The sequence below is a fragment of the Strongylocentrotus purpuratus genome, unplaced genomic scaffold, assembly GCF_000002235.5.
Source record: "Strongylocentrotus purpuratus isolate Spur 01 unplaced genomic scaffold, Spur_5.0 spur5_scaffold_19, whole genome shotgun sequence".
Taxonomy (NCBI): domain Eukaryota; kingdom Metazoa; phylum Echinodermata; class Echinoidea; order Camarodonta; family Strongylocentrotidae; genus Strongylocentrotus; species Strongylocentrotus purpuratus.
In genome coordinates this window covers 15,568,505-15,583,942 of record NW_022145604.1, presented here as the reverse complement: position 1 = coordinate 15,583,942, position 15,438 = coordinate 15,568,505, and the positions used below count along the sequence as shown (strand labels likewise).

The 15,438-nt window shown below is 36.9% G+C and overlaps 1 protein-coding gene across 1 annotated transcript; it reads right to left on the bottom strand.

Moving 5' to 3' along the window:
- Positions 1 to 7,322: 7,322 nt before the first annotated feature.
- On the bottom strand, positions 7,323 to 12,948 carry LOC583414 (dickkopf-related protein 3). Its single transcript, XM_795135.5, has 4 exons — positions 12,092 to 12,948; positions 10,769 to 10,946; positions 8,967 to 9,168; positions 7,323 to 8,712 (listed from the first exon to the last, which is right to left on the bottom strand). Exons 1-4 carry the CDS (start codon positions 12,326 to 12,328, stop codon positions 8,652 to 8,654), a joined length of 678 nt encoding a protein of 225 aa, XP_800228.1. The 5' UTR covers positions 12,329 to 12,948; the 3' UTR covers positions 7,323 to 8,651.
- Positions 12,949 to 15,438: the final 2,490 nt, after the last annotated feature.

Genomic DNA, 15,438 nt, shown 5'->3' with positions numbered 1-15,438 from the left:
TTACCCCATAGGTTTACATGTTAAAAAATGGTCTGAGCGATCGAGGATACCGTACGTGTGCGAAGAATTGGTCGATCGATCTTACCGACAATTTTATCTTGCATTGTTGACATGAAGACGAAAATAAACTTCCAAAAACAAAAAAACAACATCTGCCGATAGATCTTGATCTAAATTCGTGCCAATATGCATTGCAAAAGTAAAAGAAGGGCCTGTTTAATGGAGCAGCCGCGAAGCATCCACTACGCGAAGCCGTTTTCAACCCATTTTAATGTATACATAAGAAAAAACTGATATGTATGGTAACAGAGCGCGACAGCCGAGCGGTTTAAGGCGGTGATTTTAATTACATCACCTTTTGTACGCAAGAGATCGAATCCCATCTTCGACAAAAGTTTTTTTTTTTTTTTTTTCGGCATATAAAAGTATTAATGACTGCTTTAATATTCGAGAAATAGTTGTTTTTATACGCTCTCGGGAAGGTGACAATTGGGCTATTGCCCTCGGCACGCCTCGGGTAATAGCACAATTCTAACCTTCCCTTGAGCGTATAAAAACAACTATTTCTCTCAAAGCAGTCATTAATACTATAATATATATATGTATATATATATATCTCCTTTTATATATATACAGAGAAAGAAAGAGATAGAGAGAGAGAGAGAGATAGAGATAGGTAGAGAGAGAGAGAGAGAGATAGAGAGAGAGAGAGAGAGAGATAATAAAGAAGGAAAGCCATATGGAAGATAAGTTTAAAAAGAGATGCCCTGACACAAATTTTGAGAGCCCCATTTTCCTGCCATAAGATATGTTTAGACAAGTACATAATACAAAAATAAAAAATGAAGAAAAGTGTTTGATGTATGAACTGGAAGAGAATAGGGTAATCATTATGATAAATTTGTCGCAGTGCTTGGGTAGATGGCAACGTTTGATCTTTCCCCGATGTGTTCCCAGGGATATTGCGTTTCTCTAGTCTTACCGCCCTCCCCGCCAAAAAAAATTCAAAAGATCGGTGGCATCGCTTACAACAGAATCCCATCCGGGTAACTGTAGTATACTTACATCTCAGGCTCTTTAGGCCCTACGTGATTCATCTCTTTGTTCTCCTCACTTGTCTCCATTGTAGACTGATCTGAGCAATACACGAAGCCAAAAGAATTGTAACACATATTAATTTTATTTCCACAAGAATTGTTCTACATGTTTCTTGATTTGTAGGGGCAGATCCGCGAATTTCTGGAATGTGGAGGGCCCGGATCGTTCCAGACAATGATTTTCCCGAAAATGACTTTAGGAATCATGTAGGATCTTTCTAGGGGTATGGAGGGGCAAAACGTCCTAGGGTTATTCTCTTGCCAACCCCAGCGGAAATCCCATAGGCCGTTCAAAAAAAAAAACATGCACACGCGGGCTGCGTTTTCCCCAACTAAAAAAGGCCCCCTTTTTCCCGGCCATTCCAGAAGATCACTTGATAGGTTCAACAAATCGTCTGTTTGATTCGGCACATAATTAATTGTTCTCATTCATCTTCGTAAATTCCTATTCACTCATAAAGTGTTTATTTCTGGCTTAAGAAATGCTTTTGTGTGATTTCACCCTAACCAAAAAACAAACAAACAAAAACTAACAGAAACAAAACAGAGTATTAAACGTGACATTAAAATGTATAACCAATTAACACCTTGTTGATTATATAAATCGGAATGTTAATTAGCATCGCTACTTCGCTAGAAGGGTTGTGGGAGTAAGACATTTCTTTTCAAGGTGTTCCGTCAAATAAAAACTGAATTGAGACCCGTGTCGTCAGATTCAAGATTCCAGAAAATGGTTTTATTGTCCATGATATAATACAGAAATTTGTTTTCTATTGGCGTAACATGTAATATAAGACAAAAACATGGTGTCGTGTGCTAAAAGCCAGAAGGGCGTCAAGACTCTATTATACAAAAAAAAGTCTATGAGCAGGTACGGTCCTCCGGCTTTCAGCACAAAACATGACAAGTCAGTTATATATGACTTATACATAGCAATAATTTTAAATAAAATTCTGAATCACATCATGAATAAATTCAGGTATGAATATAGATGTGAATATGAAAGTAGAATTGGAGCAGCATCACAATCGAAATATGAGCAGAAAGAGAAAGGAAAAGAGAGCACAAGCTCGAAGGACTGATAAAAGAGAGAAATATAGGGAGAGTTGGTAAGGGTCCGAAGGGAAAGGGGAGAGATAGAGAAGGAGAGATGGCATAATTTCCAATTAGATCAACCAAAATCGATTTACTTTATCATTATTATCATTATTTGTCATATTTTCTTTATTTTAAAGTTTCGCCTGACATTTCAGCAAGTGTGGGTCCGACATCGTTATTCAATATGGTCCTGCGGCGTCCCTGGGAGTGTTACCCCCACCCCCTTCCTTCTCCACAAACGCACATATACACCGCCCTCATCTGTCTTCAAGTTGCAGATATTTGGACAACCTCATCTTAAGGTCAATCGGCAAAGTAATATACAGTGTAGAGTGGTAACCCGACCGGTACATCCCTCTGGCATCTGTGCAATGTGATAATGTCGATGACTATGAAACACCATCTTACATTGCCTGGTGTAAGCATTGCATTGTAATGATGGACATTTAAATGTCGTTACTATAATGATTGGGTAGTGTAAGGCTTATGTAAACTGTTGTTTTAAGTGTTCTTAAATTAATGTTTGCCTTCCCATATAATATTCATTTATTTCACTAGTTTATCCTTATAAGCCAATGCATCCAGGTTTCGCTTTTAGATTGTGTTTTCCCATTTGTTTCAATACATTCATGCTGCCCCTTTATTTTCATATATTCTATTTTCCCTATATTTAAATACATTTGTCTCTTTCCCTCTTTGTATCAGTTTACTTTAGAAATCTTGTAACCTTGCTATGAAAAACCTAACCTTATTTTTTTGAAAAATAAATAAATAAATAATTATTGTTTTAAAAATCTGTCGATATTAAGTGATAATAATCACATGGGGGCGTCGATCCTGAGGATTCACTGTACTGTGGACGTTTCCCTGTTAGTTACGAGAGTGTAAACTTTACCATCTAAAATGATACATGATCATTCTTAATTTTTCATTTCATGAATCAATTTCATTTACGTTTGAACAAGTCTGCAAAGTGCAGATTCAAAACCTTCTTCAAAATATTGATACACTGTTGACCATAAAGTTAAAATTGTTTTGTTATTACCTCTATTCGTGAAATGATTGTGACAATAATCGTAAGATTTGGTCTTATATAAAAATTTCTTTCTTCCCTGAATTTATTGATCAATCTAATAATAGTAATAGTAATACTACAGCATTTGTATTGCGCTATCGATCTAGTAAACTATTCTGAGGCGCAGAGGGAGATTATTACCCTGGCTTTTAGCACGGCTGCCATTACGGCGCTCTAGCATTTCAAGGAATGAAATCCTACCAGGTACCCATTTACCTGGGTTGAGTGTGACAAATGTAGATCAATGTAGATCAATCTAAAGGGTCTTATAGATTTATCAATAATATTCTGAGAAGATATACACTTTTTCTATCAAGAATTAACTTTACTGTCACAACTATTATATAAAAAGAAGTCAGAGAAAATATTCAAGATGTATGGGCGACAGAACATTTCTTTCAGTACAATAAAGGCTACGATCAGTTTGAAAAGATCTGTGCAGTTTATTCGCCCTTAGTCTATTACTTATCCGGTGATGGTTTACAATGTGACACTATGGAAGACCTTTCTAACGCGATCGCTTACACTTTCAAGATGTCAACGAAAGGACAATTTTAATGCGCACAAGGCTGACATTAACTGACATTGTCTGACATTAACTTAGTTTGATTTTGAAAGAGACTGTGTAATCATATTCACTAGCTTTTGATGTCCCTCTTGAATACTTACATTTGTATTTTTTTTTACTTTGACTGTTAAAGTCATCGTATTTCAATGTTAAGACTAACATCATAAATTGTTTCCATTGCATTCTGATTTTGATATACATTATACTTTCATACACGTGTCGTTATATTTCGTATTTTTCTAAATTCGTGAAATTCACAAATTTTTGAAAAAGCTGTAAATTTTCCCGCAACAATATAGCAACTTTTAAAGATACTATGTCCCTTTTGCGGCCAACAACAAATTCTGTAGAACTTTGCAGGAATTATGAATATGTCATGTATGTCCTATCTGTGAAAATTAAACATTAGCAATATCCTAATATTCAAATTATGCAAGGAAACCCGTTTACTTGCTAGACTTCACTATCAGACAATATTGAGTTACTGACAGGCTTTTTTCTTCTTTGGTATTCATCAAATGAGCTGTAAAGGGTACATACATGTAAGCATTTGTCTACATCAATAACCCACTTCTCTAATGGCCAAAATGAAACTAATTGAATCTTTGCGCAGCATAAAACGTACGACCATTCGGTACAATGGTCTGAAAATCAGACTATTACTTACTGGCTCTATAGCTCTTAAGTCGATTCGACAACTAATAGTCGTTATTTTCCCGCTTAAAGACATTTTTAAGCCCCCCATATTTTAGGGAAGTTCTAAATTAGTATTATTTTTCAAATGCCGTTGGAATTTAACCTTTTCATTTTTTTGGCCTGCAAATGGGACATAGTACCTTTAATAGAGATCAGAATCGAGTGCTCCCAAAACATAGCTTTCAAATCATCGATAAGGCTAGGGTCGACAAACAATAAATGAATTAAATCGGAAAGAAAATATATTGAATATCATAATAATGAGAAACGCATTGAATAGTGGTGTAATAATGCGTTTGTAATATTGAATATTCTGTGCAAACAAGCTTAATCATTATTCAATTTTGTTTTATGAGTTTAAATTCAGTAATTAATTTTGTTTGAAAGCTTGCACAAGCTGTTATTCGCATCGGTAACTTAATTATCAGTTAAGACTTACCCTGTATCTATCTTATCGTTATCTATATCATTGAAGTATAACGTTTTTAAAAAGTATAACATCCCATCATAATGTAAGACCATTAAACATGTCTGGAACACAAATGATTTTATCTGTACTCGTACTAGTAATAGTAAGTAATTCCGATTTTATTAGGCTAAAACAGTTGTAAGTTGCTCTATAAAATCACAATCCTATTTAGAAAAAACTGTTTCAAAGTGTCAAAGTAATGCAGATTATTTTTTTTAAATCAATGATTACCAAAACTATATTGATATCAAATACAGACTCAGAATGACCTATATATATACATCCATGCTTGTTCCATCAACTATCTCCCTACACAGAAAAAAGTGATTCTCTCTATTCAAAAGAACAAAAAGTAACCCAAAAAAATTATTTGATGTCGTGCTTACCTTAAAACAGCTACAACTTGAACAAAAATGTCTTCGGCGTATTCAGCTAAAGGCTTTTTGGCAATACTGATCACACAATAATAGAAAATGGTACCGTTCAGGAGAAGATCACCGGCATGGGTGTGCAGTAAAAAGCAACTATACCAATACCCAAGTGCACGTTGCATCAGCTTTGAGATACTGAGATGATGGGATTGATTTCATTTCGAGTTAGGGATAGGACTTCATCATCGGCCCCGTTTCTGTCCGGGTTGGGGGAGGGGGGGGGGGCTTTAAGTCGACCTGGAATGCAAGGGATCATGACCGCTATAAGACGGGCTCACGCATTACAGAGATGTATATGACGGCGGAGTCTAGATGTTGGCTCGCGAACTATTTCTAAATATAACACTCACTCACACGATCGTTCTCTATTCTCTTCTCGTTCATACATTATACATCATCAATCTCTGTCTATTTCTATTACTGTCTCGCTAGGTCTCTCTCACACTCTCTTTCCTTCCCTATTTTTGTCAGCCACTTATTCATTCCTCTTCTGACACGGTAACCCATCCTCTTCTCTCTCTCTCTCTCTCTCTCTCTCTCTCTCAATCTTTATTTATATTTTTAATCTTATTCTATATTACTCTCCTGTAAGTTTTTTTCCCCTAAAATTCGCTGCTTCTAATAACGTAGAATTCATGTATATTCCATATACTTGTATCAAATGTATGTAGTCCTAGTAATAAATGATGGAATCTATTTCATGCTCTAGTATTTATTTGTCATATATAAATTTTATATTCTTTATTTTTCTTAAAGAAAATGGAATTCCACGGACAGTAGGGGGAGAGAAGAGAGACGAGAGAAGAGAAAAAGAGAGATATAGAAGAGAGAAGTGAGAGAGAGAAACTATAAGTGAGAGAGAGAGAAAGTGAGATAGAGAGAGAGAGATAGAGAGAGAGAGAGAGAGAGAGAGAGAGAGAGAGGAGGGAGCGATAAAGAGAGAAAGAGAGAGAGAAATAGTTTGTGTGGGTGTGGTTTGGGTGTGTGTGTGTGTGTGTGTGTGCGGGGGGGGTGGGAGAATAGACCAAACAAATATCTCAAGTTTACTTAAACATTCTTGATCATTATATATGAAAATGTACTTTTGTTTTCTTTTTATTATTGCAATATATGTTTAATCGTAAATATCAATTTTGTACAATGTATCCAGTTTTGTTAAGAATGATTTGACAATATGTATTTGATTTAAAAGAAAATTATGTAAAATGTATTTTTTTTTAAACTGCTGTGTGTGTGAGAAAGAGAGAGAGAGAGAGAGAGAGAGAGAGAGAGAGGGGAGAGTGGGAGGGAGGGAGAGAGAGAGAGAGAGAGAGAAAGGGAGAGAGTCAGAAAGAAAGTTAGGGGAAAGATATAGAAAGTGTGAGAGAGAGAGAGAGAAGTATGGTGGAAAGAGAAAAGGTGAGTGAGGATGAAAAGAGAAATGGAGAGGGTGGGATGTTTTCGTGAATCCGTTATTCTACATTCACACGTTCTCGCCCCAGAAACTGAAGCTCAAAACAACTCATTCTCCTAACTCTCAATATTTCTCCCTCTCTCTTTCTCTCTCTCTCTCTCTCTCTCTCTCTCTCTCTCTCCCTCTCTCTCTTCGTTCATACTCTCTTGCCCTAAAACGCATCTCTTTCTTCCTTTATCGCTTGCCGTGTCTAAAGTGTTTTAGAGATGGGATGCCATATTTTTTCTTTTTTAAATAATAGTCTGGGGTATAACACATAATTAAAGTCAGATATTGAATCCTGGTCTTTTAAAAACTATCTTTATAATGAATTTTTTTTTAATGGAATAATAAATTCCCCTATCTTTCACTTTCTAGAATGTGCTTCCTTTGCGTGTGAATATATCTTCCTCTCCTCTTCACTGTCAGTCAATGAGTCAATACAGCCCAAATGTATTAATTTACATATCTGTTTTATTACATCACAATATATAACACTCCACATATCATTCCATCATTTTTGTTGACAGCATGATCAAAAAATATATTAGTCATCACAGTCATATGATATATTACACTCAATGAGACGGCTATGAAGAAGCTCGTTTAATGCTTTCATTTTCCCATGATTTATGAGCAGTTCCTCAGTACAGATCTCAAACCTTAGTACATACCAAAGTTTAAAAACATTGAATCTGGAGACAAACATGACTTTTTGTTTCAAAACAGGTGAATGAAATTCGAATGTAACACTTGCCAAAATAGTATGAGGCGCCCAAAGTCAATGCTCTCTCCCCTATTGCATAGCAAAAAAATAAAGATGAAATAAACAGAGAGAAAGAGAGAGAGAGAGAGAGACAGACAGACAGACAGACAGAAAGAGACATAGATGGAGAGAGGGAAACTGAGAGAAAGAGTGGGGAGGGAGGAAGGGAGAGAGAAGGGGCAGCGTGAAAACAGGACGATCACGGACCGCCATCTTCTATTCGGTGACCTCACGTAAGATTTAACTTCATCCCCTTAATAAGATAAAGTACCCCCCCCCCCTCCCGTAATGTCGATAGTGCCCCCTAAATGCATGGATAATGCTTTACCACTGTCCAAATATAATGCCACTACCAGGCTTGGCGATAAATCACGAGATCATTCGAATCGTGCCTGAAAGTTTGAATTGAAATTTGTCTCTCAGAAGTATTGGTAACTGAAGAGATACATGGCCCAACATGGATCATAGTCATCGAATGTATGGAAAAAGTTCACATAACTTCCTACTACTCAGTTATCATGTCGAATATCTTTACAAATGTATTGAAAAATATGTGACCATGAGTCCAAAACGGTATTGATTGAAGATGTGCTTGAATAGGAGCAACATCTAAAAAATACCTCTTAAATTATCTAATGCAGTAATTTTGTGTCACAGGATATAAATATATCAACGATTCTATTTGAAATAGAGATCGAAGGTTTATACAATACATCAACAAAAATATATGTATATATACACATCTTAATCACATTAAGAATTGGAGAATAACTATGCTGGATCTCGTCGACAGATGGCGTCTTCTAATAGTTGCTTCGGCTTGGTCTTGACGCACTGCGTCTTGTTTTCGGTGAACACTCCGAACGCGTTATGACGAGCTTTCGGGAGCTATCAGATGCCATCGGGAGCCATCGGCACCCATCGAGAGTAATCGGGAGCCATCGGGAGCACGACGGGCAGCACACGGTACATCTTGAGCAAGAATGTATAGCACAGGTTTGTGTTAAGTCCAATAATTCTCACCGGGCTTGGCATCGCATGTGTCCTTCGTCCGTCCAAAAGCGAAGTACAAATTCTTGTCTGCAAAATAAAAAACAAGGAGAAGGAAAAATTGATAAAATTGATAGAAATGCCTGCATATTTCAAATCGATGCTTTCCGAACAGCAGCCAAACATGCTGTGGGGGAAGTTTATAGTAGGCATATTGCGTGTTTGATGACAAACTTTAAACTCCTTATTGTTGACAAAAATCATATTGTTTTTGTATAAACTTATATTTTTCACAAATCATCAAAAGTCAGTACAATCAAGGGAAATAATAGAAAAATACTCACTCTCTTTTTTCCATGACAACCGTTTCGCTGCATACGAGTCCTTCCTCACACGGACACATTGTATCGATGACGTATTCTATTCCTCCCGGTGGGATGAAACATTTTGCCTGAAGGGGGAGTTTCTGCTTGCACACCGACTCGCCGTGTTGCTTAGCACAGCACATGTTGTGGCTACAATCCTTGTTGTTCCTGCATCGCGCCCCTAAAAGAAGAATGAAAGAGTCCGAAAAAATTAGTTCTGCAACTGACCAATCAGAAATGATATCGAATGAAGAGTCCAATCATTAGATATCGTTTCATATTGGTAAATATTTCCTGAGTGGCAAGACATTATATAAAAGGCTATAATGAATAATTGACTCAGAAAATGTTAACTCTCACTATAAATAGAACGGAATAAGTAAAAGTAGTACGTAACAAAGTTTTCTGTTTCGACGGATAATTTCTATTTCTGTTGTAAACTACGATATAGGTACGGGCATGGATGTGTGTATTCTGATTCGAATGGCGTGGACAAGGGCTTTATCACAGCAATGAGTATGACAAGCTTTAGAATAGCCTTAATATAATGGCACCCTACCACCCGTAATAAACAATAATTACGCCCCGTGAGTTGGGATCTCCTTTTGTGTTAACGTTTATTGGTAAAAGGCTGTCAATCATTGGGTCACTCGAACCAGATCAAGAGACCTGTCTACGATCTCCCCAGGTGTTCCACGTCAAAACCACTTGTTCGTATTGAATGAGAATTTGTCTTGTCTCTACCCAATTGTAAGTGTGAGTTCCAGTTACTTCATCAAAACATAATAGTTCACCTTCTTTAGGTTTCTCGATACATAGGCATTTGTATTTAGCTCTGTTTTAAATCCCCTACAACGTAATGATTCTACCTTCATTTCAAATAATTTCGTCTCACTTTGGTTATTGTTTACCATTCCATGTAAAAAGGCTAGGTAAAGACTAATCTGTTCTACAGTCCCGACGTCATTTGGAACTTTCGTAGTGTTAGACCATTTGGTAAAATACCAACTATTTCAAGTTTACATTAAATATACGCCCTACCATTAAATCATATTGATGTCAATCACTTTAGTCTGCTCTTTAAAGGAGTCGAATCCACTCGTAGATAATACCTGTCAATTGCACTGTACCCTTTATGGGTGTGAGGTTTGTACTAAAACGTGACATTTTGTCGGCAAATATTGACACTACAATAACTAATACTCTAGCCAAACGCCTGCAGGTTTTGAGCAAATAGCTATTTCTCGCAAAGTCATCGGGGTATATATGTCAAACTGGAATTGAACGAACTAATTTCATTATACGAGCATCATGAAGTATCCTTTATTTATTTGTTACATTACACCCTTTAAAAAAATTCTCAAAGTCAGAGACAGATTGAGATAGACAGAAAGAAAGAGAGAGAGAGAGAGAGAGATAGAGAGAGAGAAAGAGAGATATATATATATATATATAGAGAGAGAGAGAGAGAGAGAGAGAGAGAGAGCGAGAGAGAGAGAGAGAGAGAGAGAAAGAAAGAGTTAGGGATGGGATGGAGGACTGACATAGAGGAAGAGATGGTACCTTTTATTAATCGTCATTATACAAATTTGGGCAAAAAGGGAATCCACATGCGTTAATATTATCACCAAACTCTCAACCTAAAATGTATGATAAATATATTTGTGACACTCCTCTACAGACTCTTATGGAACACAGGGACTAAAAGTATCTAAAGTATGTTTTCCGCATCTTTAGTCTTTAATATGATCAAGTCCGGCATAAAACAGGGAGATGCTTACCTAGTGTTCTTTCTGGGATGGTGGCGCGACAGGTTCCGAACATGCAGTCATGTCCTTTCTGGCAATGTCCGTCTCGTCTGCACTGGTGTCCTGGTTGTCGATGTCGATGACATCCACCGTAGTGGAGGTCGCAGAAACGACCACGGCCGCACATCTTATCGCTATCACAAGGGAGATCCTAATGGTAGAAGAAGAATACACAAATATAATTTTCAAATTATAATGAATATATATATATTGATAATTTATTTATTATTAGCTACAATTATAAAGAATTCAGTATATTTCCAACAATGATAACAACATTTTTGTTTCACTTAATGCTTGTCAATGGTGGAGGAGACAATTTAACGGATGAACAGTTGTTAGTTCCAAATGCTTTTACCAAAAGTAAATATGAATTGTTAGGATCGTTCTTTAAATATGCTCAGTGTATCAATGTGACTGGTAAGACATGCATGTGATCATTAGGCGGGACAGTGGATGCAGTATATTGATTCATTTTTCGAATCTTTATTCTAAATCGCGTCGTCTGGTCTGTTCTATTTTTGAAACACACGCCAAATAAAAGTGTCGAATAAAAGAGACAGGTTTCTGAATCCTGATGGGCATACATAATGACTGGCCGTTTCCAGGATTAAGGTTCATCAGAAATCGATCCAGTCTGTGCCCTATTGAAATCAGGGGAGTCTAGGACCTGCCTCCACAATTGTGACTGTAACGTTATCTAATCACTCTGGGCCCTGGACCTATTGTATTCGAGCAATAGCCCAACGTGGAAGTGTGAACGCGAACAATAGGCTTTAATTGCGGCCCCGATTAATTGACAGATATCGGAGCGTTGAATGGCTTCCTTCGATAATAGAACGTGATGTCGGATTCCCTCTCAATGTTGAGTTGAGGTGCATGTACATAGAAACTTGTATGCTTTTATTAATTTCAAATTTCATTTTTTTTTTCAATTACAGAAACACAACTCAACGCAACAAAACGAAATACTTATTATTTTGCCCTGAACGCGTTATAATACACGAACTCTGACATGAAAATAAGAAGTTAGTAAGAACTTGGAGGAAATTATTCTTAACGTGAGCTTCATTAAAGTATTGTACCGTATACTGTATGCCAACAGACATATATCTTTTGAAAACTCAACAAGGATCTGTTTTCATTTTGAGATATGCACCGATTGATCAAGATTCCTTGAACACGCAACCATTGGTAAGGTGATGATAACAAAACGACAATTCATTGAAGCAAGTATTGACCTAAAGCTCTCATAAGGTAAATAGAATGAGTAAACAGAAATCTAATTTGGCTTACCTGGTAGTACCGAGCCTCTGTTTCATTAAGAAGAAGTCTTGCTTGGATGTTTCTGGGATGTTCTCTTTCCAGATCGCCATTATTGACCGGTCCGTCGTTGACCATTTCAGGAGGAGCCCGGCCTTGCGGATGAGTTCCACTCCACATCCAGTTCCACATGTAGGCGTTGGCGTCATCGATGACCACGGTCAGGAGTGCGAAGACGCAAAGAATGACGGTGTCCATAATCCGAACCATCTCGGAGGAGTGACGTCGAATCGCTTCGGTGTAACACGTGATATACACAACTCCTAAAATGAGTACTTGTAAAGTTATCCGAGGTACGTCGGATGATGAATAAGAACTGATAGAGATAATGTTCCTTTAGCAGAATTAACAAACTTTATTCACCAATGCACTCTTTCAATTTGCTTGTCTTCTGGCTTCTTTGTGCTCACTTAAACTTTAATGTCCAACTTCTCTGCGGCTTCCAACAAATATTTTGGAAGATCGTTTGATTTATGATTTTTAAAAAGTAAGATGCAGACGGTTTACAAATAACTATGGCAACTCCTCATCGGGTCAAATACGACATTCCAGAGAGCCTATGCTGGTTTCGTCCAAGTTATGGCCGTAAACTTCACGGGATGACCTTCTCCTTACGAGCTTCTGATCGTAAAAGTCCAAAAACAGCCAAGGGTAATTTTTGAGGGTCGTTCTGAAGTTTCTAGCTGACGTGAAGTGAGAAGTATGTTGTTCAAGAGTTAAAGCTAAACTAACGATTCCCGGGTGTTCGAGGGGATAGTCTATCCTTCACTCGTCCGTGGTTCAATGGTTCTCGAATCACAACACAAAACGACAACTACACTAAATCATGTTTTGAGTGCCTTCCTTGTTTCTTTTATAAAAGGTGCGAAAAACATCTGTATTGTTCTCTAACTGAGTGACACGGGGAACAATACGGGAATGGCTATTGTTGGGGCTGGGTTGAATGACTGGACAGCTGTCATTCATAGTGATTGGCGTTAGTTAGTGTTGATTGTGTACGTGTGTTGTATTGAAGGGGCGTGCCATTCGTGTGGGGTTTCTGTCATCTAGACTTTTTATTGGACGTCTTTGCATACTGTATATAGCCCCCTAGAATGATCTGTTTAATTGACGTGTATTAGGATTGTGTTTTCTGGCGAAAGTAGATTAAGTTTACTCTCATCCGTCACATGCTAAATACCTATAGCCCTACAGCGTTTTAATGAAATCCCGGTATAGTGCGGGTGAAACTGTATTTGCACTAATCTGATCGAGTATTAACTGGAAATGTATTTACCCCCCCCCCCTTCCCTATCTCTCTCTCTTTCTCTCTCTCTCTCTCTCTCTCTCTCTCTCTGTTTTGTCTTTCCCTCTCTTTCGCGTTTCATCCCACCATTCTCATCCCTATCACGCTACTTTTCTCATTTCTCTTTCTTTCACAAACTCTTCAAAATATGCCCAGTTTTAACCTCTCTACCTCATTCTCTCTCTTTCTCTCTCTCTCTCTCTCTCTCTCTCTCTCTCTCTATATATATATATATATAACTGTTTCTCTCCTAGTCTCTCTATCCCTCACTCTCTCTCTAGCCCCCATCACTCGATCTTGTTTATCATATATAGATAGTAAATGTCAGCATCGCACAGAACATAGCAAGCCCCTTAACGTTATGTGTACGTTTTGAAACAAGTAACGGTCTTAGGTATAGCCCTGAACACTTTTCACATTAACTTATCACTTAACCCTGAATTGCCCAATTAATTTAATACAAAACTCAAGATTACACCAAACACTTTGGGTAATCAAAGTTAGAAGATAACAAATGCCTTTTTCCACTGTAATTCCGACACCCCCTACGTAAGATTTTGGTGTTTGTTTTTCTTTTCTTCTGGTGGACAGTGTACTCTTCTTGAGCCCATGAGCTTTGATGGGGCATTTAACCCCCATTTTGGGCATTTGACAACTCCATCCCTAGGGTTTTTTCTTTTAGTAATTTTATTTACTACATATTATTATTTCGGCACATTTTGTTGCATGAGTTAACGGGTAAAATTGACCTGACTTGTTATTTGTTTCGGATCCTTTGGGCACTCAACCCGACGGCTTCAGTTGGGCTTGCAACTATTTTAGTTTAATTAAGTGTAAGACTAGTTTAAGTATTATAGGCCTATCGTAGTAATTATTCCTGGGCAGGCTCCCATACTTAATTTAGTGGTTGATTACACTTAATCTTAGTTCATAATTACGTACCGGTCACTTTAGCAAGCGTCCGAATTCCAGGTAATTAAGGATTGATCGGTTTGACGTTTTCCTGGCACGTTATAATAGAGAGGTATCGGCTCACCCCAGGTACGCCCAAAATGATTGACAGGGGTAATAGCTCTTACCCCTGGGGATTAGTTGGTTTAGCACTGTTATGCCCCAATACGATGGAATGCATGATCCCTCTTCAACACAGCAGGGTATGAGGAGAAGATGACTTTAATCATGGTAGTAGGTCCATGCTTTAATAGACCAAGAACCTTTCAGTCTTGAGAGGTACTGTAGGTGGCATCCAGGTGTCATGATGAGGAGTAGGGTATAGCTCTTTCTATTTTTGTTTCTCTCTCTCTCTCTCTCATCATAATAAATGTAATAATTTTAATAAGAAGACATCAATCCTATTTTACATATTTGTGATTATCATACGACACCGTTTTATTAGTGTCTTCAAACTTTGTACAGGGTATTAAATTTAATTAATAATCATTATTGCCAAATTTATATTGAATTAAAGTACCGTTTAGACGTTTTACTTAAATTACACACTTGTTCATTATATGAATTTTAAAATAATTGAGAATGTAACAAATTTGATATCAATTGAATTTGTCTGGATTAATTTTTAAAAATATTGCATTATTCCACCACTCAATTTGGGTTTACTTCCTTTTTTTTCTTTTCTTTTTTTTTCTTCAAAATATTCCTCAATTGTTACTGTTCTGAACAATACGTTGATGTCGTAATATATGTATATGTAATAATTTTAATAAGAAGACATCAATCCTATTTTACATATTTGTGATTATCATACGACACCGTTTTATTAGTGTCTTCAAACTTTGTACATGGTATGACATTTAATTAATAATCATTATTGCCAATGTTATATTGCATTAAGGTGCCGTGTAGATGTTTTACTTAAAATTGCACACTTGTTTATTATATGTATTTTATAATAATTTATAATGTAACAAATTTAATACCAATTGAATTTGACTGGATATATATATTTTTTAATTATTTTTTTTAATACGTATAATGCATTATACCACCACTCAATTTGGGTTTACTGTCTCTCTTT